Genomic DNA, 20,987 nt, shown 5'->3' on the forward strand with positions numbered 1-20,987 from the left:
AATGAACACAAATTGGGTTTATTAATAACATAGTAACTGCATGGTTTACAATACAGCCAGAGAGGCAGGTTTTCACTGTCACCAGGACGCGTACAAGGCTCTGACCCCTGTGCTCCATCAGGCACCACTTTGGCACTGGAACACCATCAGCAGCAGGTCCTGTGTCACCCAGCACCACATGGGGCTTTGAGCTGTTCCTTGCCCAGAGGTTGGCTGTCAGTGGCTGGGCAGGGGCAGCAGTGTGGAGCCCAGGCTGGAATCAGCCTCCTGAAGGCACATCTTGCTGCTCCTGTAGCTCTCCATCCCCATCTCTTCATCCAGCTGCTCTGAGCTTCATACTCCCTCCCTCCCATTTGCTTCCCTTTGACCTTCCCTCACCTGCTCCAAGTCCAGCTGTGGCACCTTTTCCTTTCTCCCACCCTCTTCCTCCTCCTGCTGTGCTGTGTGGATGCTGGGGAGGCAGGACCCATGCTTGAAGGGGCAGTGGGACACGGGGCACAGCAGGCTTTGCTGCAGGGGGACCTGCACACACGAGGCATCCATGGGCTCACACCTCTTATACAGGTTTATAACCTTATCCAGGTGTACCTGGAAATGTAATTCCCCTCCCAGCCATCCAGGCTGAACCTCTTGTTGAGAAAGCTGAAGGCTTCGCAGGTACGTCAACCAAGAGCCAGCTACATTTGTATTTTCATGTGGGCAACATGTATTTTCATGTGGGCAATTTCCCTCCCAGCTTCATTCCCTCCCTCAGCAATGAGGGCACTTCCTTATCCAAACAAAACAAACCTGGCAAAGTTATTAATTGCTCGGAACAAGATCTTTATTGATTGGTATAAGGATCAATCACTTTATCTGCGGGCAGCTCTGTTAGAGCTGCCTGTGACCAGGGTATTTAGCTTAGAGATATCTGTCCCGGGCCCTGGGGAGTTTCACAGGGGAGCCCAAGGTCTCTCCAGTGCTCTTAAAAACACAGCAGGGGGTGGCGAGAATCCAGATGAGAAGAGATGGGGAAGGGCCCCTGTGACCTTCACTCAAGCCCCAGCAGCCACCAGTGGTGCCCTTGGGTGGAGTGATGGGTCCTTTCGGGTGGGCAGTGACCACAGAGCTCACCTCGATGCGGGGCTGCTCTGGTGCTTCTCTACGGCTTTGGAATGGAAACGGGCGACCAGAGATGCCCAGCGAGCCCTTTGGCCAGCTGTCTCCCATGTCTGCGCTCGAAGGGTCGTACCTTTCACAGGAGCCTCTTGCATCAAAGTACCACTTCCCATCGCCGGCTTCAGGGAAGTCGGACAGCGCCGCTCCTCCCCACCCCCCAACTCCATCACCTTTTCTTCGCCTCCCCTTTAAGAAAAAACACATAAATAAAGAAAATTGCCATCAAAAAACCCAGCAAACCGAAAAGGGGCAGGGGAGGGGGGCTGCAGCTGGAGCCGTCCCCGGCAGCCCAGCTCTAATCTCCCGCAAACCCCTGCTATCAGAGCTTGGATCAGCATATCTAATGTAAACGAGCTTTCACACATAAATAACGTGCCACATCTGGCTATTTGGGTTTTATAGCGTCTTAGCTACCGAGCGATTTATAGAGACCGAGCTCGCTGAAGAGCAGCCCGGGCTCGGCCGGGGGAAGTTGCGGCTGCCCCGAGGTGGGGGGGAACTGAAGGGGGAGGGAGGATTTGGGCAGCGCCGGCAGAAAGCGGCTTCTCCGCATCTTGGGGGCCGGGGGGGGGGGGGCGGTGGAGGGAGGGCTCTACCCCCCGGGGGAAGAGGGGCCGGCTCAGCAGCGGGGCCGGGGCAAGGCTTAAAAGAGCCATCCAGGAACCGGCGTGTTTGCGCTTATAACCAATTTATTGCCGGCGAGCATATGGCCGGTGCTGCGCCTGGCGTCACCCGCCGGGGAGGAAAGCAAACAGACCGGGCGGTGTAAGGCCGGAGGGAGGAAGGAGCGGCCGCCCTGCGCTCGGCGGAGACAATGCGAGAGGCGCGGAGGAGCCGCCGCCGCCGCCGCGCCCACCCCTCGCCCGTTTAGGGCCCCCCCCCCAGACCAGGTGAGCCCCTCCGCGGCGGGCACGGGGTGCGGAGCAACGCGGGGACCCCGGGGCGCGGGGCCGCGGGTGGGACGGGGCTGGCGACGGGGGGGGGGGGGGGTGGGAGGCAGGTAGAAGTTGATGCTGAATGGAAGGGGGGGGGCGCGTCCCTCTGCCCCGACGGCGGGGTCCCTGGTCCCGGGTGCGCGGTGGGGTCGGTGGAAGCGCGGCTGGGGCGCTCCGCCCGCCTGGCCCGGGGAGGGGGGAGACACCTTCCCCCCATCCCCATCCCCTTCCCCCCCGCCCCGGTGGCGGCACACTTCTCGGCTGCGACGGCAGAGTACGCCAGAGGACCGGGAATGGCCCCGGTCCCCGCGCTCCCGCTGCCGTCACCTCTTCCCATCGCTGCCCCCGGTGCTGCCCCGACTCGGGCACGAGCACTTGGGTCCCGTCCCCACCGGACGGACCTTTCCCCCTCCTTCCTTCTCCCGAAAGGAGCCTGACCTCCCCCTTCTTCCCCGCTCTGCGCAGGGCGGGAGGGCACCGGAGTTCTCCTCGGAGGCTTAACGGGGACCCCACTCGCGACACCCCCCCCGCGCAGCCGGGCTCCCCTCCATGTTGTGTATGCGGGTGCGAGAAGTAAATTCAGATAAGAAAGTGCTCCCGGCCGTAAATCCCCGCATTGCCACTGCCCGGGGCCGGGCTCCCTTCCTCGAGGGGGGGGACACATTGCTGACAAAGCTTAATCTCATTGCGACATGTTTAATCATTAGAGAGACGGGAGCGAATAGAGCCCGGAGGGGGAGAAGCGTTTGCCCGGCAAATAGAACAATTTATGATAGACTAGAAGGGGAAGGGAAGCCCCAGGCCGGGTTTATAGCTTGGGCCGGGTCCTGGAGCGGGGGGATTAAATAAGACCAACAAATAGGTGGGTCGGGGGGGGGGGGGCTGCGGGTTCCGGCTTTGTGCTCGCCCGCACGGCCTTAACAAACTGCCTCTGCCACTATTGGCAATATTTTCAAAGATCTCATTAAAGTGCATTTATCAAAGCCCTAACATGTGCCCTCCGGCTCTGACATAACCCCGGCAGCCCCCAGGGAGGAGGAGGCGGGGGGGGACAAATCCCAATTTCTATTACAATTCACCACCTCGGGAGGTTGGCTGGGGGCAGGAGAGATCTCCATCTACAAATTTATAAGTAATATCGGTGAATTGGAAGGATTTCTCCGCCTTTGAAGCTTCGGGGGGAAGGAGATAGAGTAATCGTGATTATAGGAAAGCTCATTTAGATTCCTATGTCCTGGAGAAGATTTAATTGTCTGCGGGAGAAAGGATTTTGGGGGGCACGGGGCTTTCTTCTGAGCTTCGATGGGGAAGGCTGGGGCCGGGTCCCTTTCCGTGTGTGGGGGAAGGTTCCCCCCTTTTTTGCCCCCCTTTTTCCTCTTTTTTTTCCTTCCTCCCCCGACACCCCTAACGCCTTTGTCGATGCCATTTTTCCAGCCGTGAAAAGAAACGGGAATTCCACCCGGCAGAAACTCCGAGCCCCGCACGTTACCATTAAGTTCCTGAAAGCGGCGGAGGATGCAGAGGGCTCTGGTTTCCCCTCCATTTCAGGAAATAGGGATTTTTGCCCCTCCCAGTCCGGGCCGCCGCTGTACCAGGTACAAGGGAACGCGGAGCCGCAGGCTCGTGGTGTCCCATCCCTTTCCACGGCCTGGCGCGGCCGCGGCCCCGCCGAACCGGCAGCATCGCTGCGGCTTCAGCGACGGAAAATGCCGTTTAAATCCCCCCCCCCCCCCCCCCCTCCCACCCCGGAGGATACGTGCAGAAACGATCGGTTTATGTTTTATTTTTCCTCTTTTTTTTTTTTTTTTTTTTTTTTTGGTGGTGGTTTTGGGGGCCTTGTGTGGTGCCTTTTTTATTTTTTTATTTTTTCCTGATTTTTTTTTCTTAATTTTCTTGTTGGTTTTTGCTTTTTGCCTGGTTCCTTTATCACTCACAAAAGACATCTTTAAAGAAGCTGCTCTTCCTCCCCCCCCCCGGCACACTTTAAAACAAAGAGGGTGTCGCTTACAGGGGATGCTCCTGAGCTGAAGGCCCTAATAACAATTACCAGCAGCGACATGGGCTGGCTTCTCCTCCTCTATTTCTTTCAAGTAGCCCATTCTAAGAGATAAAATAAACCTGGCCCCTTAACAAAGGCTTCGTGTGGGCTTCGCTAATCCCTCCCGAGCGGCAAGGTGCTGTCCTTGTTTGTTTATTTGGGCCCTGGAGTGAGGGAAAACAATAGATCGCACCTCGGGTCTAATCAAACAATAAAGTGATCCACCTGAGGGCTGTACCCGCGATGCGGGGCTGGGGTGCGAGTGGGAGAACCGCACAGCGCCAGACACCTTCTCACTCATTTATACATGTATTATATAGTGTTATATTTAATGTATGTGGATGATGTCGCTCGACAGAGAAGGGAATGAAGTCGGGGCGTCGGTGGCTTAAAACACAGGAAGAAACCGGGAGCTTTGCGGGTAGCGGGAGCCTAAAAGTGGAGGAGGAAGCTACGGCTCCTCGCCGTTTAAGTTCACTACCCCTGGGCTGCCCGTGGCGTGGGGAACCCGGTGGGTCCACTCCCTGCCTCGCCGGTGCGGGTGCGGGGCCACGCGTGACCAGAGAGACGCTTGAAAGCGCTCCTTCCCTCTCATCCCGCACCCAGCGCCTCTTCCCCGCTCTTAAATAACCCCCAAAACGAGCTTTAATGGCGCTAAATCCAACGCCCGCCGCTCATGGGTTGCGGGACCCGGTCCCCACGCAGGCGGAGGCGAGGGGACGAGCAGAGAGGAGGGAGGAGAAGGGTGTTTGAGCTACCTGTGAGAGCAAGCAGGTAAACAGCGACCGCGGGCAGAGGCACAAGTGCAGCCACTCCGCCTGTGTGCACCGCGCCGCCGGCCTCCTGCGGGCCTGTGCAAATAACCCGGGGGAGCGGGACGGGGGGAGCAGCCCCTGCACCCGCCCGGCACCCTCCTGCCCTGCCGCCCCCTTCCCGTCGCGCTGGAGCAGCCCCACAATTCACTTGGCTGGTCCCATCCGTGGGGAGGGCCGGGCAATGCGGCGATGGGCTCCCAGTGCGGCACTGGGGCAGGGGCACAAGGAGAGGGAAGGCACGGAGGGTGGCAGGGCGCTATCGCGATAGCCGCCGACCTGCCGTCGGATTCCCAGCGCTGGGCTGCATCCCGGCCCCGCGACCGCTCCTGACGTCAAAGGGCCCGACCGGTTCTTACGTCACCACCCCGGCTGTTACGTCACGGCGCCCCTGTGCGGAGTGAGAGCGGCCGCGGGCCTCACCCTTGGCTGCTCCTTGGACACCCCCAAACCCCCATCCCCGTGGCCTCGGAGCTTCGTGCACCCGCAAGAGACCTTTGTCCTGCCGCTCGGTCCTTCCATAGCGGCTGGCACCGGGGCCCGGCTACAGCACCCCCATCCCCGGGGCCGTGTACGCCTTGAATGGGCCGCGCTTCGCTCGTGGGCAGCCCCCGCTCCGCCGCTGTCGGGCCCCACGTCGAGTGGGGCTTGCAGGATGCTCTGCCTGTGTGGTGGCATTTGAGGGTCAGTTTGGGTTTGTGTGGGTCCTTATCCTTATTCTTTTATTCTTATTTTTTATTCCTATAATTCTTATTCTTTTATTATTATCATTATTACTCTTATTCCTCTCTATTTGTACTCTTATTCCTACTATTATTCCTGTTATTTCTATTCCTACTATTATTATTCGAAGCCCGGGTCTTCCCCCGGCCCGAGGAGCGGAGCTGCCCCACGAAGCGGCACACGCCAGTGGAGATGCTCATCCTGTCCCTTCCCGGTTGGCTTCCGCCGGGATTCTTTAAATCGAGACGTTATATCGCCGGGCTGCCTCTGTCGCGACTGGCACTGGTCATTACGGCAATTTCTATCCTTTGCTCGCTGCGGTGGGAAGGAATTAAACCTCCTCCCTCCCCCCCCCACCCGCTCCGAAGGCTGAATAAATCGATCGATAAGGCCGAGCCTGGCTGGAAATTGGGGCTCTGTGTCTGGTGGGTGCCCCAGACCCCCTTCCCGGGAAGGGGAGCGCCCGCCCAAAGGGGTTCCCTCGATATCGGGGAGGACTCCGGAATGGATGAAGAGATAGCCATTGAGTGCGGTTGAATACCATGACAACTAGGAACAACCTCAGATTTATTCCCAACAGTTAGGACACATTGAAAGAGGGCGTCAATCACGTATTATTTCGCCACTGAAATAAATGCAAAAACTGCGCCGAGACAAAGGGTTCCAACAGAAGCCGGACATTTGTCTACATTGCGGACATTGTTTCCAGCTTAGCCATAGGGTTGTATTTGTGTTTGCGCGGGTCCGACCACCCAGGATGTGCTCAGGGGCTCGCTTTAAAAAAAAAAGGGGGGGAAAAAAAGATCCCTGGGCATTGTCAGCCACAGCACATACTTTATGGGAGGCAGGCTGGGGGCTGGGGGAGGAAGGATGGGGGCAGCGGGCAGGGAGAGGAGGGGAAGGTGCGGACGCATTGATCGGCAAGCCGGGGGATGTCTGAGGGACCGTCTTCTTCCTCTTCCCCACCACCAGCAGCCGCATTACCGCTCCCTTCTCCTGGAAGAGAAACTCGGTCCACTTTGGTTTTTCAGGAATAAAACCCCCTCCCAAATTGTCTGTGGACACCCACCCCCCCCCCCCCCCCCCCTCTCCTTCCGGAAACCACCGTTATCCCCGCTCATAAGGCTGTCCCGGGCCGGGCTCCAGCTCAGGGATGAGGAAGAGGAAGGAAAAGAAGGTCCGGGCAGGGGTGCTTACGGCCGAGAGTGCGGGGAAGGGGAGGAAGGATGAAAATGAAGATAAAAGTTGGTGTCAGATAGAGAGGGAAGAAGTTGGGGAAACGCGGAGTGGAGACCATGGGCGGCCGCGCAGCACCGCGCAGCAGCGCCGGCATCCGCAGCCGGGGATGCTGCGGGGCTCTGCGGCCGTCGGAGTGTGGCTGTGTATGTGACACCTGAAAGTCCGGCCTCCCACAACGCCGTTTTGGAAAGAAGCCCCTTCACCCGCTCCTTTCCCAGGCCCCGAAAGAGAAAAACCAAAACCCCAATAAATGAGGAAAACCTCAGCTCTATTTGAAGCTCCGTTGGGCTCCAGCCCGTTAAATCAACCAAACTGGCCGGGTTTTATTCCCTTGGAAGAAGGAGGCAAAATCAATGAGACCTCTTCAAATAAAGCCCCCCTCCCTCAAGTAATCACCTCCCGCATCTCCCCGGGTCGTGACTGACGATCGCATTTTGCCAGTTCGGTTAATTTCGGAGCAAACTAGAATCAATTACTCGCTGTTTAATTTCCAGCGTTCATCCCTAAGCCTCAACCAAAATATTGACCTAGGCGGTTTAGATAAGTTGGTCTCCTGCCATCTGAGCCGCCTTCCCCCTTCGGTCCATGCGCTGAGCGCTGCCCCCGGGGCTGCGCGGGAGCGCAGGCTGCGCGGGGAGAGGGGGAGGGCACCTATCCCATAGTTATCTGTATTTTATTTCTCCGCTGCCTCGCAAGGCAATGGGTGGAAAACGCACTTTGGAGTGCGGGGAATATCGGTGCGAGGCTCTTTGTATGTAAATACAGGGCGTAAAAACAAGGGAAAAGAGAAAATAACCCCCTCCCTTCTCCCGGCGAGCCACACACACCCACCCCCCCCCCGCACCCGCGGAAGGGCCCTCCCCACGCCGGTAATTAACTGACACGTTATACCACTCATCACCAATGGTGGAAGCTCGGAGCTCGCCCAAAACCCGCAATTTCACATCTGCAAACACTGTCTTCATCCACTTGACTCCCAGGACCCGCCCACACGTGGCCAACCTTGCCCGGGTTTAATGTAGGTTTTTTTTCTCCCTCCTCTCGGCAGGTTCATGTGTGGGGACCAGCCTTACACGGACTGCTCGCTCCAGCAATGGCTCGGCTTCTCCAAGCGGCAGGCGCGGGCTCGGGGTGTTTGAGCAACAGCCAGAAGTGATTTATTTTTTCCTTCCATTTTTCTCCTTTTTTTTTTTTATTTTTTTTCTTTTCCTTTTTTTTTTTTGGTATTTTTCTTCGCTCCCTCTTTTTTCTATTTTTATTTTTAATTTTTGGCGTGTCTCTCCCCTTTTCCCCCTGGAGTTACAAACTGTTTCCGAAGCTGCTCCCGCTCTCTGAATTTCCCCCCGTGGCACGACAAGCCCGTCCGTGGAAACCACCACCGCAGAGATCCACCGCGGCGGCTCCGCGTCTTCTTTTGCACCAACCGCTTCGGTTATCTCCCTATAAACCTGTGTTCCCGTTATATTTACCCCCCCTTCCACGCGTGCCTCCCCCCCACCCCGCCCCGCTCCCCGCGGCCGTGCGCGGCGGGGCTGTCGCCGCTCCGCGTGTGCGTGGCCCCCGTGACACGGCGGGTCGGCGGAGCCGCTCCTCCAACTTCCCCTGCCTAAATTTGGCCGGAACATGTCTCTGACCAACACAAAGACGGGGTTCTCGGTGAAGGACATTTTGGACCTCCCCGACACCAACGATGAGGACGGCTCCGCTGCGGAGGGGGGTGAGGAGGAGAGCGAAGCGCCGGAACCCCCCAGGAAAGCGGGGGTGCTGGGGCAGACCCCCTTGGACGCTGTGCAGACGCTGCCTTTGAAGAACCCCTTCTACGATAGCAGCGATAATCCCTACACGCGATGGCTGGCGAGCGCCGAGGGCATCCAATACTCCCGTGAGTACCGGCGGAGACGGGGCCGCGCAGCCCCACACTCCCGGCGGTGGGGCAGGAGGGGTCGGGGAGGTGTCTGTGGGGTGTTGGGGGGTGTTCGCCGCTCGCCATTGCTGGCTGAGCCCCGGCCGGTGCCTCCGCCCGCCCCATGCCGCGGCGGGGAGAGCCGAGCTGCCCGGCGCCGGCGGGATGCGGGGAGGGATGTGGGGTGCGGAGGGTGCGCAGCGCCGAGCTCCCCCCTGACGGGCCGCTCCCGGTTGCAGTGCACGGGCTGGCGGCGGGAGGCGGCGGCCAGGACCCATCGGCCAAGTCACCGGAGCCGTCGGCAGACGAGTCACCCGACAACGAGAAGGAAGCAGCGGGCGGCGGGGACGCGGGGAAGAAGAGGAAGAGGAGGGTGCTCTTCTCCAAGGCGCAGACCTACGAGCTGGAGCGGCGGTTCCGGCAGCAGCGGTACCTGTCGGCGCCGGAGCGGGAGCACTTGGCCAGCCTGATCCGCCTCACCCCGACCCAGGTGAAGATCTGGTTCCAGAACCACCGCTACAAGATGAAGCGGGCCCGGGCCGAGAAAGGTATGGAAGTGACTCCTCTGCCCTCCCCGCGGCGGGTGGCCGTGCCGGTCTTAGTCAGGGACGGCAAACCCTGCCACACGCTCAAAGCTCAGGACTTGGCAGCCGCGACCTTCCAGACGGGAATCCCTTTCTCCGCCTATAGCGCCCAGTCCCTACAGCATATGCAATACAACGCCCAGTACAGCGCGGCCAGCAACCCCCAGTACCCCACAGCACACCACTTGGTACAAGCGCAGCAGTGGACTTGGTGAAGGCTGGAGGGGAGCGCGCATCCCCCCGCACCCGCGTACCCCCCATACGCGAAAAGAGGAGGAAAACCCCGAAATAATAAAGCGAGACAGAGAGGGAGACAGACTGATGCTCCAAAAATGAAACTCAAAACTGCGGGGGAAGGGATGGAGAGGGAAACGCTATTATTATTATTATTATTATTGCTATTATTATTATGTTGTTTGGATTTGTTTTTTGGGGGTTTAGTTTGGTTCTTTTTTCCCTCTCCCGTTTCTTTCCCCCTCTATTTTTTGGGGGGCGGCTCGGTTTCATTTCGGGGGGAGGCAGGGAGGGGGGAAAGGGAGGGGAGGTGTTTTTTGTGCGTCATTGTTTACAGAAATTTTTGCGCCATTCAGTGGTCCTGTCTACCTACAGCTCAAATAAAGGGGGGGGGGGGGGGAAATCGTCAGAATTAAACAAAAAATAAAGGAAGAATAAACCCCGCTCCCCGCTGCTCCTGTGGTTTTGTGAGGACCGGGCGGGCACCCGGACACGGGGGGCTCGATTCCCCCCTTCCATGGGGATGCTCGGCCCCGTGGAGCCCCCGGTAGCTCGGAGCGGGTGTGTTTTGTGCCGTGGGGAGCGGCCGGGATGTTGGTTTCGGACGAGCTCGCTTAGGGGTTGCGCACAACTAGTCCCGAGTAACCGGGAGCAGAGGGAAAAGAAACGCGGGTTAAACCCTCGCCGTTCACCCCCGCGGGGAAGCGGCTCTTTCTGCGCGATATTTTAATACGAGTTTTAATTTTATTTAAGGAAATTTAATGTCAACTTTTAAGGAAAACAATTCACGGCATCGATAACAACGGCCAGCCGGGTTTGTTCGCTTCCTCGGCCGCCTCACAGCCACGTTACGGCGTGGGGCCGGAGGGGAGACCGGGCTAAGCAGGGCCCCCCGGCAACTTCTTCCTTGGAGGGGCAAAACTGCTTTTTTTCGGGGCGTTCGGCTTCATCCCGCTGGCGAAAATCGGGGAGAGAGGTTTAAGGATTATTTGGTATCTGTGGCTTTGCTTTTCCACCCCCCTGTGCCCCGTGGTGCGGGGTTCCCCTGACTGTAGTTTGGGTACCATCATCACCCTCCGACCCGCGTCCCCCCGCGTCCGTTTTGCGCAGAAGGGAGCTCGGAAACTTCGCGTTCAGCCCTCGGGGATGCGCCGGCGGCTGGGGCAGGTCGGGGAGAGGGGAACACTTGGGGTACCCCCCAAAAAAGGGGGAGAAGCAGCAGATTTGGGCTGGGTGCGGGTGTTGGCGGCCTGGCCGCCGTGGAACGAGGACTGGGCCCGGCCCTTGGGAAGCGGCGGCCGGTTTCGGGCGGTCGCAGCTCCGGCTCGGAGCGGGTTTGTGCAGCGCCGGGGCGGCTGCGAGCCCTTCGCCCTCCGCTGCGGGTTTTAGGCAGCTAAAGATGCTCAAACACCAAACAAATGCATCCACAAACGGCGGTTGTGCGGTGCGGGGACCGCGGCAGCGCCCGCCCCGTCCCGCCGCTATCAGGCCGAGCCGAGCGGAGCCGGTTCAGTTCAACACCCAAAGCAAAGAAACGATCGGAACCGGTCCCGCCGTGCCCCTCCGCGCCAGTCCGCCCCGGCACAGCCTCCTCCGGCCGCCAGACCCGGCAGCGCCCCTCGCTGCGGCTGGGTTGCTTTTACCCTTTTCCTGGGTTTATTCTGTATTTTTATCCCCCTTTTCCCGTTCCCCCTTTCCCCGCCGCGTGAGCCCGTCCCCAAACCACCGAGGCCCGGCAGCCGCTCTGGGGACGCCACCGGTGACTTGCCCGTGCCCCTGCGGGGATCCACCGAGGCAGAGCCAGCCCGACAAGCGGGGAACCGGCCTCCAGCCCCGGGGAAGCTCCGCCGGGTCCCGGAGCAACGGCGGAACACGAATACGTGCGGGTTTTCCCCTTTGCAGCCCCAACGTGCGAGGCAGGAGCGGAGAGAAGGAAAACTGCCCCTTCTTGATTATTTTTCCCCCTGTTTTTTCCCTCTTTCTCTTTGCCCCCAGGCTCTGCTAAGTCTATAAAACCAGTTGTGTGGCCCTAACCTCCGTGGCCTTATATCTCCCATGCTGCCGGGCCAGCTCCGGGCAGTCTATCTTTGCACAATATACAGTAGACTTCACAAAACAGCACAATGGGGGAGGCAGGGAGGTGAGCATGTTAGAGGCGTGCATATTAAAGAGATGGAGGCCAAGGCAGTCAGGGCCGGGCCGGGAGTGGGGAGAGAAAGAGGAAAGACAGCCTAAGGGGGGTGGCGGGGTGGGCCCCCTCCCTGTGCCTTCCCTCCCTGTGCCTTCCCTCCCTTCTTCTCCCCCCTTCTCCCTTCTTTTTGGGGCCATTCCATTCATTTCGGGGAGGCAGTCCATCCCGGAGTCAGGGAGCAGTGTCCTTTGCGTTTTGTTAGGGCTGTCACTCGTGCTCATTGTTAGGCGTGTTCTACATGTTGTATCCCATATGGCCAGCTGGGCCGGGGGACCCCTCACAAAACCCAAATTGTGCCCAGCTTTCAAACCCAGCATTGTTGTCTGTGAAAGGAAGACGAATTAAAAATTCGTGCTATATCTATTCTGGAAGGCAAAAAAAAAACAAACCCGGGGGGTGGGGGGGACACAAGGAAAAAGAATCCCTCTCTCTTTCTCTCCCTCTCTCCCGCTCTCTTTGAAGACTAACAGAGGCCTCCTCTTCTCCCGGTCCCCGCTGACAAGTTTCTCTCTCATTTCACAGGAAATTAGACTCTCCCCCCCGCAACGAGACCCAAGCGCATCTCCCCCGTAAAACCCACGTCGGGGCCCGCTCCTGCGCCTCCGGCCGGGCAGCGGAGCTCGGCTGCGCGGGGGCTGCGCGGGGGCTGCGCGGAGGCTGCGGCGGGCAGCAGAACAAGGCTGCATTGAGGGCCCGGTAATGTTATGCAGGCGGCCTCCCTCCGCGGCCCGGCCGTACCGCGCGGCGGGCTGGCACGTCCCGCTTCTGCCCCGGAGAAACGGCTCTTTCTTGTCGTAGCTCCTGGTTGTGCAAGGCAGGCCGCTGGCCGGGGGGGGGACGGGGACGGGAGGGAGAGAGGGGAAGGGAGGGCAATGGAAAAGGAAAATAAGGGAAAAAAAAAAAAAAAGAAAAAGAAATATGGGGAAAAAGAAAAGAGGATTTAAAAAGCGGGGGGAGGGGGGTGAGGAAAAGGGAAAAAAAAAGAAGAAATTAAAAAAAAATCCTGAAAAAATATAGAAACGGAAAACGAAAAAGAAAGGACAAAAATATAAAGGAGAAAAAGAAAAAGGGATAAAAGAAAAGGAACCAAGAAAATGAGAAAATGAGAAAAAGAGCAAAAATGAGAAAAAGAGCGAAAAGCAGGAAAATAAAAGAAAAAAGAAAAAAAGAAAAAAAGAAAAAGAAAAAACATAAAAGAAAAAAGGGAGAAAAGAAAACAGAGACACGAAGAAAGACCATAAAAAGAAAAAAAGAAAAACAACGAACAAGAAAAAAAGAAAAACCAAGAAAACAAAAAGGGGAAAGAAAAGAAAATGGAGAAAAGAAAAAAGGACAAAAAAAAAAGGAGGAAAAGATGAAGAGGGGGACACCGCTTTCTCAACCCAACTGTCCTTGGCACTTCCAGTCCCAGGCAGAGGGGCTGCGCAGCGCTGCTCGGGCGCGCTGGTGACACCGGCCGCCCCGCTCACTGCCGTCGCTGTTGGCATCAGCCTCCCCTCTTTGCCCCGCTACCCCCCTCACCCCCCCGCTGCCCCCCTGTCCACCACCGGGAGCCGCGGGGGAGCCGCACCTCGGCAGAGCCGCCCGTCGGGTCCGGATCGCGCCACGCTCCGCGGATGATGGCGACTCGGTGCAGGAACCTGTTTGCTGGGGGGGTGAGGAGCTCTGGGTCCTGCTCCTGGGGCTCCTTTCCCTTTCCCCCCTCCATCTTTCCCCCATCTTCTCCTTCCGCCGCCCTCTCGCAGGGAGGGAGCTGCTCAGGCGGGCGGATCACCTGCTAATGAGCTGGAAGCCCCTTAAGCCCTGGAAATAACTTACTTCGTCACCTATTGACTGTTTGGCTTAGTTTGGAACCGGTGTGGATTTTTCGGGTCTTTTCAAGAGCGCCGGTCAATGAAAAGCTAAGCCAATATTTACCGAGTAGAAGGGCAACTCTCGGCGGTGTTTATTAAGGGGCTGGTGGGGAAGGGCTGCGGGGGGGGTTAAGGGTGCAGGGGGACCTGCCCGGGGCGGCTGGAGCGGCGAGATACGGCCCGGGCGGTGATGCGGCGAGAGGGCACTTGTGGCTCCAGGAGGGCGATGCTCTCCCCTCATCCCCTCCCATTGTTATCCGGCATCACCTCCAGTCACCCCCGCACTCACTCCCGTTGTCCCCACGTTGCCTCCTGTTGTTATCCCACATCCCATCCCGTTATCATCCCTGCAGCCCTACGTGTTACCCGCACATCCTCTCCCTTATCATCCCCGCAAGCCCCTCCGTTATCCCCGCATCACCTACTGTCACCACCACACTCTCTTCCGTTGTCCCCCCATCCCATCTCTTTACCATCCCTCATCCTCTCCCGTTGTTATCCCACATCATCTCCCGTTACCATTCCCGCATCCCTGTACGTTAGCCCTCCATCCCTCCCTGCTATCCCCGCACCTGCAATCTCCACTCCCAGCCCCGGTCCGCGCTGGCTCCCCAGACAGAAAGAGCCGGGGGGGGTTTATTGCTCCCCGCAGCTGGAAGGATTTATGTTAGATGCATTTTAGATGTATTTTAAATGTATTTGATGGAACTCCACACCCCCCCTCGGCGAGCAGCGGCCGCAGGGAGGCAGCAGAGTCCCGCGCAGCACCGGACGCAGCACCGCTACCTCTCCGCGCTCCCCCGGGGCCGAGGCAGAGGGGAACCGGCGGGATCCGAGGCGGTGGCACCGGCCCCCGACCCCCCGTCTCCACTCCCCGCCGGGCTGGGCCCCGGGCGGCCGCAGGGCGGCGCTGCCGGATAAGGGACGCGCCGTCGGGGCCGCCCCCCCGCCCCAGGACTCCTCTCCCGTCGACGCGGCTGGTGCCGATCGCGGCCTGGAGCCTGCGCAGCGTCACACCGGGGAAACAGCCCTTGGACCAGCTCGGAGACACGGCAGCGGCTCGGACAGAAGAAGAGGGATGGAGGATGGAGCCAGGAGGGGCTGGGCTCTGCTCCCAAGGAACAAGGGATGGGACAAGAGGAAACGGCCTCAAGCTGCACCAGGGCAGGTTTAGATGGAGCTGAGGAACAATTCCTGCCCCAGAGGGTGCTCAGGCATTGGAACAGGCTGCCCAGGGCAGGGCTGCAGGCACCGGCCCTGCAAGGGTTCACATAGCGTGGAGATGAGGCCTCAGTGCCATGGGGCAGTGGCGGTCTTGGCAGTGCTGGGCAATGGCTGGACTGGATGAGCTTGGAGGGCTTTTCGAGCCTGGCTGGTTTTGTGACGGGGAGCACTCCAGGGGTTAATGGGAATAGTGCCACCCCTCTGTAAGAGGGAGCATCCTTGGGCCTAAACGGATGAATCCCAAGCCATTGCTTTGAAATACAACAGAGCTCTAAGCACAAATGTCAGTCCCATATCCTTACATGGGGCAAGACACCAAGCCTGGGGACTCCTACTACCCAGACTGGGGGTATTATAGCCCCTCCTGCTCCCAGGGGTCACACAGCCCTTCAAGACCCATCCTTTGGGCAAACAACACATGTCCAAGGCCTAAGCAAGGTTTGGTGCAAGGCATGCACCTGTGTCATACAGTTATGAGCATCACCAACACCAGAAGAATAACCACACCAGTGGAGCAGCGAGGGTAATGCAGCATTCCAGAGAGCACCTGCATACTCTCCTCCCAGCCTTCTATCTCTTCTCATCCCTGTGTGGAGTTAGAGGCAGCTATGGGGATGCTTACAGCTGCCTCCCTGCTTCTGAGTGCACCAGGAGCATGCCTGGCTCACACAGAGGCAGTCACACATCTAACTGCTGCAGGTACATGCTTAAAGACATCCCTGGTTTTGAAGGATCTAACTCTAAAGTGCTTTGGGAAAGGCCAAATAAATGGTGGCCTCTGGCTGCCCATACTGTGCCTTCAGGAAGGCCCCACCACCAGCTGGTAGCCCACTGCTCTGTGCAACAGCCACAGGGGTGCTCAGGGCAGCTTTTCCCCTCCCTGTGCTGTTCAGATTGTGCTATGAGCCAAAACCAGCTTTAGAATCATCTCAATGCTCCCATGTTGTTCCAAAACCAAGAGTCCAGGAGGAGCTGGTCCCACTTCTGGCATGTGAAAGCATCTGAGCAACAGGTTAGAGCCCATAGCAGCAAGTTAGGACAGCTTTGCACCGGGAAAACCCAGTGTGGGGAAAGTGCCAGCTCTCATTCCCGAGATCTGGCTCTGGGAGAGCAGCAGCTCATTCCCAGGAGCAGCGGTACCTGCTCACCCCTCCTCAGTGACCTCCCCAGCATGATCCCACCAGGAAATGCTTCCAGAGAATCAGATACAGCCCTCACCTAAGCAAACAGACTGGAGGCTTGGCACTGCCCACCCTGGACCACAGCGAGGGGCTGCCATTCCCTCTGGGTGCAGCACAATGAGCACTCTGCAACCCAGACACCTCCAGGTCTTCCCCAGGAAATAACCCATTCCCAGCCCCACAACGACCTGGTTTTCTTCACAGGCTTATCCGTCCCGTGCTTATTTCCCCCCAGGTGAAGCATCACTTAAATTCTGCATTTAATGCAGCGAACAGCAAGACTCTGATTCAGAGGGCTCACCCTCCAGTGATGGCAAATTCACTGGGGTCTGCACAGTATCATTAGTTAATGACACTTTGTACAAAGAACCACCAGTTCTGCCTCTTTTCCCTTCCTTACATGTGCATACACGTATATAAGAGCACCTAGAAACAAGAGCTGGCTTGGTTCATGGGGCGAAGACCTCACTGTGCAGCAGCCACCCCTTGGAGGTGCCCCCCATGCTCCCAGCACTGCTCCCACCTCACACAGTGGTGCCGTGGCTCCACAGATGGGGGGCCTGGCACACATCACTCACCTGAGGGGACACGATGCTCCAGCACTTGTTCTTCTGCCACTCCTGGGTGCTTGGACCTTACCTGGGGGTGGCTGCCACCCACTTCCCAACACAAGAGGCTTCGGAGGCAGCTTCAGCACCAGCTCATGGCACTGGGTTTCTTCATGCTGCCCACACCAGCTGGCCCAGGGGGCTGGCCAAGAGGAACATCCCTCTCTGGCTCCCCTTTCTGGCAGTTGTCCTCTTCTTTCCCCTCTTCCTGGCCATATCCATGTCCAGGACATGCTGGTCCCACCCCAAACATAGAACCATAGAACAGTTAGGGCTGGAAAGGACCTTGAGATCACCCAGTTCCAACCCCCTGCCATGGGCAGGGACACCTCACACTAAACCATGGCACCCAAGGAAGGCTCTGTCCAACCTGGCCTTGAACACCGCCAGGGATGGAGCATCCGAACCAGCGGGTTCAGAGCACTTAGGACACTCCAGGTCCAAAGGACAAGCATTTGGGTTGGAAAACAAAGGATTTAAGTCTGAAGAGAGTGTTGCAGCATCCTCCCTTCCTGCAGGCTCCCAGGCTAACCACGAGCAGCAGCTCTGGCCAACCACAGCAACTGGAGTCTGCCCCATGGATAAAAAGCATGAGCATCAATGTGCAGCTCCCTCGAGGTGCTGCAGGAACGTGCTGGCACACAAACCAAACAGCTCTTTTAGAAGAGTCTCATACCTCAGACGAAAGCAACCTAAAACATGAGTTTTCACGTCTCCATTTTCATGTTGAATGTATTTTAATGTTTTATACAAATAAGTGGGGTGCATATAATAGGTCCTAGTTCAAGTCACATCTTTGGGATCTAACGGCTAGAAATCGCATCAATGCTATTGATAGAAAACATTCACGATGCGATGTAAAACAGAGCTCAGAGAAACTTGCCTTGCATTGCTGCAGTCACTGAGGCAGAGTCCTTGATCCTGCACTGAGATGAGCTGTGCTTCATGGGCTTCGGCACCGTTTCAGGGAGAAGGTTCTCCACGAGATAAAAACCGCAAGCAAAGCTGCCCGGAATAAACCGTGAAATCACATTGATCACCGCCACGGCTTGGGAACAGGCTGAACTGCTTCAACTACTACAGGAAAGAGCTGCTTTCAGAAGGTGGATGTGTATTCTGATGTAAGTGCAAAGGACACCAAAAGCAGTACACCAGCATAACTCCAAGAAACACACAGAATTCAAGCATCTCAACATACCAAACCTTATTCTGACTACAAGGAGTATATAGGATGGGGGAGGTTTGAGGGACTTAAAGCACAGGATCCTCTTAGCATCTAGTTATATCGACCCTAAGAAACTAAGTGGACTTGGTGACCATTCATGGAAAGTGGGCTTTCCATCACCAAAGTGCCAGGAAGGTCTCTACATCCTCCCCTGGTTATTGGGGCATCATTTCAGTGCCAGCCCCAAGGTCGTGGCAGGGGCTGCATCCCTCATCCCTGTGGTCACTCACTGAGGCTGATGGAGATGAGTGGGTTGTGAAGAGCACACGGGAGAGCTTCTCCCTCCCTGCGACCTGGGGGAATGTGTTGCACACATGGAATCATAGAATAACACCTTGCAGGAAGGAGGCATTTGCGGGAAGAGTTCATCTCCTGTTGTCCAAGACTATAAAAACCAAGATAATCCCTGAAGGACTTCCCCAGTCATGGAGCTTCCTGGCTATTTTCTTATTCAAACACACCTTTTCCCCCTCTTCAAAGCTGTGCCACAAAAGCCTGAAAGTCCCAGGTTGTTCTAACCCAGACAAGCACACATCTGATTTGTTATCCAAGATCAGACCAAGAAATTCAGCTTCAATATGCTTCTGATAAAAACGGCCTTAGATCCCTCACGTCTTTTATCCAAGGCTCAGCCCAGGCTTCACCCTCAGCTACACCATGGAGAAGGACTTGCCTTGCTCCCTGTTCAGGAAGCCAAAGGGGTGCAGAGCTGCTCCCAGAGGAGCCCAGAGCCCGATAACTCTGCAGAGGAGAGGATGCAACAGCAATGGTGCGGGACATCAGAGCCTGTGGTGCACACAATGGGAGAGATGCGCTCTTTGACAGTGCTTCACTGCTGGGTTTGCTTGTTCCTCTTCCTCCTCTTGCTTCCATAACCCCTCCAGTGCTTGAAGAAATCCAGCCCATGGCGCAGCAGCTTTCCTTCCACAACCTAAGCACAAGCAGAAAGATGCTTAGTTCAGTAAATGGGGCAGGAATCATAGAAGAGGTTGGGTTGAAGGGACCTTAAAGCTCCTCCAGCTCCAACCCCTGCTCCACGGGCAGGGACCCCTTCCACTGGAGCAGCTTGCTCCAAGCCCCTGTCCCCAGCCTGGCCTCGAGCACTGCCAGGGACGGTCTGTGTGCCTCCAAACACAGCTGCAGCAAACAACCCTTGAGGTTTTTCCCCAGCTATACTCACTAAAGCTCACCACAGCCATAAGAACCCCATTAGGAGCAGGGTGTAGCCTGAGCCAGGTGTAAATCCCAGCCCATGGAGTGATCCCAGAAAACCCATCTGTACACAAGTGACTTCTAACCTGACCTTACTTTGCCTTAGAAGAAAGACGAGACCTTGCCTTTGCTGAGATGCTAGCAGAGCTCAGCGTGCATCACAGATACCCAGAGTTTTGGAATTCCCACACCGCTTTCATCCCAGGTGCCGTGGGGCAGCAGCTACGTGTCAGACCCACCACCTCCATGCTCAGGTCCCATGACAAGGGAGGAAGGAGAGGGGACTGCTGGTGATTTCAGAGGTTGCCACAGAGCCCAGAGGAAGGGAGTAGCACGAGCCCTATGGTGGGAATGAGCACCCTCAGACCCACAAAGGGGCTAAGGGGAGAACATTTCACTGCCACCCTTGCAGATCCTTGGCTCCATGGATGCTGCCTTCACACGTGCATCCATTGTGATCACCACCAGCCTCAATCTATATATGCAACGCATGAATTTACACACCCATTCAAGAAAGGCACAGAAAGGGGTGCTGGCAGTGCTAGGCAGCACATTAATTCACCCCTGCCATAGCAGCAGTTTGTCCAGCATGAAAATACATCAGGTTCATGCAGTTCTTACCACGAATTCCCAAAGACAAAGGCTTTAAAGGTCAAAAGAAAAACCTCGCTCATGGCTTATAGGATGCTTGTTTTGAAGCAATGGATAAACGCAGGACTTGCCTTTGATGGTCCTTTCAGAGCTAGGCAACAGCTGGATGAAAATCCACTACAAAAGAGAATTCACTGTTATTGTTAGCAGTGACTTGGGATAGCAGCTGTTTGCTGTGGTCTTCAGGAGACTGCCTGATTTGTCCCTCTCAAGTGAGGCCACTTAAAACTCCGTATTACAGAGGGGAAGCAAACAGCAACTGGAACATCGGCAGCTTGTTCGTGGCTTGGCTCTCTTAAGGTAAGTGGTTCAGAAACAAAACTCAACCCAGAGCCAACAAAGAACAAATGAAGCTGATTAAGAGGAGGAGGGAAGGAGAAGCAAAGACGGTAGCATAGGAACACAGAATCAGCCAGGCTGGAAAAGACCTTTAAGATCAACAAGCCCGACCTTTATGGTCACCCCATCTGTACCAGCCGGCATCCCACCACTCCCTGTGCTGGGCACTGGAACTGCATACCCCCTTCCAATATAAAGATCGGCAAAAATAAATCCATTAAAATAGATGGATTCCAAAATTAAACCGATGGAGAAATGCTAATATTGAAAGTGATTTTTGCAGTCCAGGTCATCCAGGATTAACTTTTCTTCTCCATTCTTTCTGAACCAAGTACTTCTGTGTTTGCAGCCCGCGGGTACCAACCACCCCACTATTAAACTGCAGCCTCAGTGCTCTACTGAGACAGAAACCTGGGCAAAATCTGCTCTGTCCGAAGTCATTCTGGGACAGACAGGCAGTAAGTGAGTGACTGCCAGCTGGTACAGAACCCTGGCATTGTCATCTTCAGGGGGAGCAGAAGTTTTCATAAGGGTTATGGCAACGGTACATTAGCTCTGGGAAAATGCTTCTCCAAAAAGCACATGAACCTCAAGCTCCCACCTGTACTGACATGTGTGGGTCCACCCCCTGCTGATCCCGAGCCCATCAAAGTCTGAAGACACCCATTAACCTCACTGAAGGACCTTTTTGCCTTTGGAAGACTCAGACTTTGGGAAATGTTGTTTTCTGGACACTCCAGCATCTGTAAAGGAATAAATCAGCTCAGTGGCATCTTCTAAGCCATCTGGCCTAACATATCACCAGTTTACCACTGTCACGGAGACCCTAAATGAATCTAGACTCTCCATTTAGCTAAAACATTGTGGAAGTATTCAT

General features: G+C 56.6%; 1 protein-coding gene across 2 annotated transcripts; it reads left to right on the top strand.

The window, feature by feature from the left end:
• Positions 1-1,815: 1,815 nt before the first annotated feature.
• NKX2-2 (NK2 homeobox 2) lies at positions 1,816-9,910 on the top strand. 2 transcript variants are annotated; one of them, XM_061461752.1, is made up of 3 exons: positions 1,816-2,048; positions 7,954-8,787; positions 9,048-9,910. In XM_061461752.1, exons 2-3 carry the CDS (start codon positions 8,529-8,531, stop codon positions 9,605-9,607), a joined length of 819 nt encoding a protein of 272 aa, XP_061317736.1. In that variant the 5' UTR covers positions 1,816-2,048; positions 7,954-8,528; the 3' UTR covers positions 9,608-9,910. The 2 variants fall into 2 exon arrangements, with proteins under 2 accessions (XP_061317736.1, XP_061317737.1); XM_061461753.1 differs by lacking the exon at positions 1,816-2,048 and having other exon boundaries at positions 7,394-8,787; positions 9,048-9,356; positions 9,499-9,910.
• The last annotated feature ends 11,077 nt before the right edge of the window (positions 9,911-20,987 follow it).

The sequence above is a fragment of the Pezoporus flaviventris genome, unplaced genomic scaffold, assembly GCF_033815535.1.
Source record: "Pezoporus flaviventris isolate CSIRO_AGI_PZ_B2104156 unplaced genomic scaffold, CSIRO_AGI_Pfla_v1 ptg000031l, whole genome shotgun sequence".
Lineage (NCBI taxonomy): Eukaryota > Metazoa > Chordata > Aves > Psittaciformes > Psittacidae > Pezoporus > Pezoporus flaviventris.